General features: G+C 57.3%; 1 protein-coding gene across 1 annotated transcript in view; it reads left to right on the forward strand.

The window, feature by feature from the left end:
- The first annotated feature begins 471 nt into the window (after positions 1-471).
- Positions 472-2,783, forward strand: part of lpar4 (lysophosphatidic acid receptor 4) — a 3,814-nt gene continuing 1,502 nt past the window's right edge. Inside the window, exons 1-2 of the mRNA XM_038986450.1 lie at positions 472-981; positions 1,169-1,459. Of these exons, the coding sequence (XP_038842378.1) occupies positions 697-981; positions 1,169-1,459 (576 nt within the window). The 5' untranslated portion in view covers positions 472-696. The remainder of the gene's footprint in view (positions 982-1,168; positions 1,460-2,783) is intronic.

Below are 2,783 nucleotides of genomic sequence, written 5' to 3' on the forward strand. Positions count from 1 at the left end.
ACCCAGATAATCAGTCACTGAACCAAAAATACTGTTGTTATTTACTTTTTTAACTGTTGTGATTGCTTATAAAAACTTGATTTAAAATGAGTCTCATAAGTTATAGCGCCAGCAGCTCTCTCTTTCCCTGCATTGTTAGATAGGACTAGGACTAGGAGCATGTCGTGAAATCAATGACAGATGGTTCCTGACCTGTAACTCCTTACAGTAATCTGTTTATAGTTTTAACCCCCATAATAACACTGGAATCATGGAGAAAAGAGACAGGCATGGGGGAAGATTATCTGATTATCAGCTTGACATGATACATTCTACATGGCATGGTCTGTCTGTCTGTCTGTCTGTCTGTCTGTCTGTCTGTCTGTCTGTCTGTCTGTCTGTCTGTCTGTCTGTCTGTCTGTCTGTCTGTCTGTCTGTCTGTCTGTCTGTCTGTCTGTCTGTCTGTCTGTCTGTCTGAGTTGTAGTATCTATAGTAGGACTGACAGAAAGACACAGCTGTGTTGGTCTGGTATCTATAGTATTATGCTAACAGACTTGTTTATTCCTGTCTGCAGGGGGAGCGACCAGCCCATATACACACACACACATAGTGTCAACATCTTTGGGAGTGTGTGTGTGTGATCATGATGGCCTGGAGGGGGCTTGCCTGGTGGACTCCCCACTGATCTCCCCAGAGACCTCCACCCCGGCCTCAGCATGGCTGGTCTGGTGCTGAATGAGACAGGCATGGAGGACTGTGGGATAGATGACAGCTTTAAGTATGACCTGTACAGCGTGGTCTACAGCGTGGTGTTTGTCCTGGGGCTCTGCACCAACTGTGCTGCTCTCTTTGTGTTCTGCTTCCGGATGAAGCTACGCAACGAGACAACGCTGTTCATGACTAACCTGGCGTTGTCAGACCTTGTGTTTGTGTTCACGCTGCCTTTCAAGGTCTACTACAACGTCAACCGACACTGGCCCTTTGGAGACGAACTCTGCAAGGTAATTACTAGTTTCTAGTCCTTTTCACTGTGTGAACTGTTCTGTCATTGCACAGGTGTTTGACTGTATATGAGTTTCTGTCTAATACGTCTATTCCACCCCCCAAGTGTCAGGCAATGAATGAATGAATTAATCAATTAGTAAATTAATTAATCAATTAACTAGCCAATCTTTCTCCATCCCCCAGGTATCAGGAACAGCCTTCATCACCAATATCTATGGCTCCATGCTGTTCCTCACCTGCATCAGTATGGACCGCTTTCTGGCCATCGTCTACCCCTTCCGATCGCGCTCAGTCCGCACGCGGAGGAACGCAGGCCTGGTGTGTGCTGCGGTCTGGCTCACGATCGTGGGTGGAGGGATATCGGTCACCTTCTTTTCCACGATCAACCAGGCGAACCGCGCCACGGCCTGCTTCGAGGGATTCTCCAAGAGCACCTGGAAGACATACCTGTCTAAGATCACTATATTTATAGAGGTGAGAAGAGAGAGAGAGAGGGAGGCAGGAAGGGAGGGAGGCAGGCAGGCAGGGAGAGAGGGAGGGAGGGAGGCAGGCAGGCAGGCAGGGAGGGAGGGAGAGAGAGAGAGAGAGGCAGGGAGGGAGGGAGGGAGGGAGGGAGGGAGGGAGGGAGGGAGGGAGGGAGGCAGGCAGGCAGGGAGAGAGGGAGGGAGGGAGGCAGGCAGGCAGGTAGGGAGAGAGAGAGGGAGGCAGGGAGGGAGGGAGGAGGCAGGGAGGGAGTGCGAGAGTGCGAGAGAGAGAGAGGGAGGCAGGGAGGGAGGGCGAGAGGGAGGCAGGGAGGGAGAGAGAGAAGCAGGGAGGGAGGGTGAGAGGGAGGCAGGGAGGGAGGGCAAGAGAGAGAGAGGGAGGCAGGGAGGGAGAGAGAGAAGCAGGGAGGGAGGGCGAGAGGGAGGCAGGGAGGGAGGGCGAGAGGGAGGCAGGGAGGGAGGGCGAGAGAGAGGTAGGGAGGGAGAGAGAGAGAGAGGCAGGGAGGGGGGGCGAGAGGGAGGCAGGGAGGGAGGGCGAGAGGGAGGTAGGGAGGGAGAGAGAGAGAGAGGCAGGGAGGGAGGGCGAGAGGGAGGCAGGGAGGGAGGGAGAGAGAGAGGGAGGGAGGGAGAGAGAGAGAGAGGCAGGGAGGGAGGGAGAGAGAGAGGCAGGGAGGGAGAGAGAGAGGCAGGGAGGGAGAGAGAGAGAGAGGCAGGGAGGGAGGGAGAGAGGGAGGCAGGGAGGGAGGGCGAGAGGGAGGCAGGGAGGGAGAGAGAGAGGGAGGCAGGGAGGGAGAGAGAGAGGGAGGCAGGTAGGGAGAGAGGGAGGCAGGTAGGGAGAGAGAGAGGGAGGCAGGTAGGGAGAGAGGGAGGTAGGGAGGGAGAGAGAGAGAGAGGGAGGGAGGGAGGGAGAGAGGGAGGCAGGGAGGGAGAGAGGGAGGCAGGGAGGGAGGGCGAGAGGGAGAGAGAGAGGGAGGCAGGGAGGGGACGGAGAGAGAGAGGGAGGCAGGGAGGGAGGGAGAGAGGGAGGCAGGGAGGGAGAGAGGGAGGCAGGGAGGGAGAGAGAGAGGGAGGCAGGTAGGGAGAGAGAGAGAGAGAGGCAGGGAGGGAGGGCGAGAGGGAGGCAGGGAGGGAGAGAGAGAGGGAGGCAGGGAGGGAGGGCGAGAGGGAGGCAGGGAGGGAGGGCGAGAGGGAGGCAGGGAGGGAGAGAGAGAGGGAGGCAGGGAGGGAGGGCGAGAGGGAGGTAGGGAGGGAGAGAGAGAGGGAGGCAGGGAGGGAGGGCGAGAGGGAGGCAGGGAGGGAGGGCGAGAGGGAGGCAG

This window comes from Salvelinus namaycush, unplaced genomic scaffold (genome assembly GCF_016432855.1).
Source record: "Salvelinus namaycush isolate Seneca unplaced genomic scaffold, SaNama_1.0 Scaffold481, whole genome shotgun sequence".
In the NCBI taxonomy this organism is placed as follows: Eukaryota; Metazoa; Chordata; class Actinopteri; order Salmoniformes; family Salmonidae; genus Salvelinus; species Salvelinus namaycush.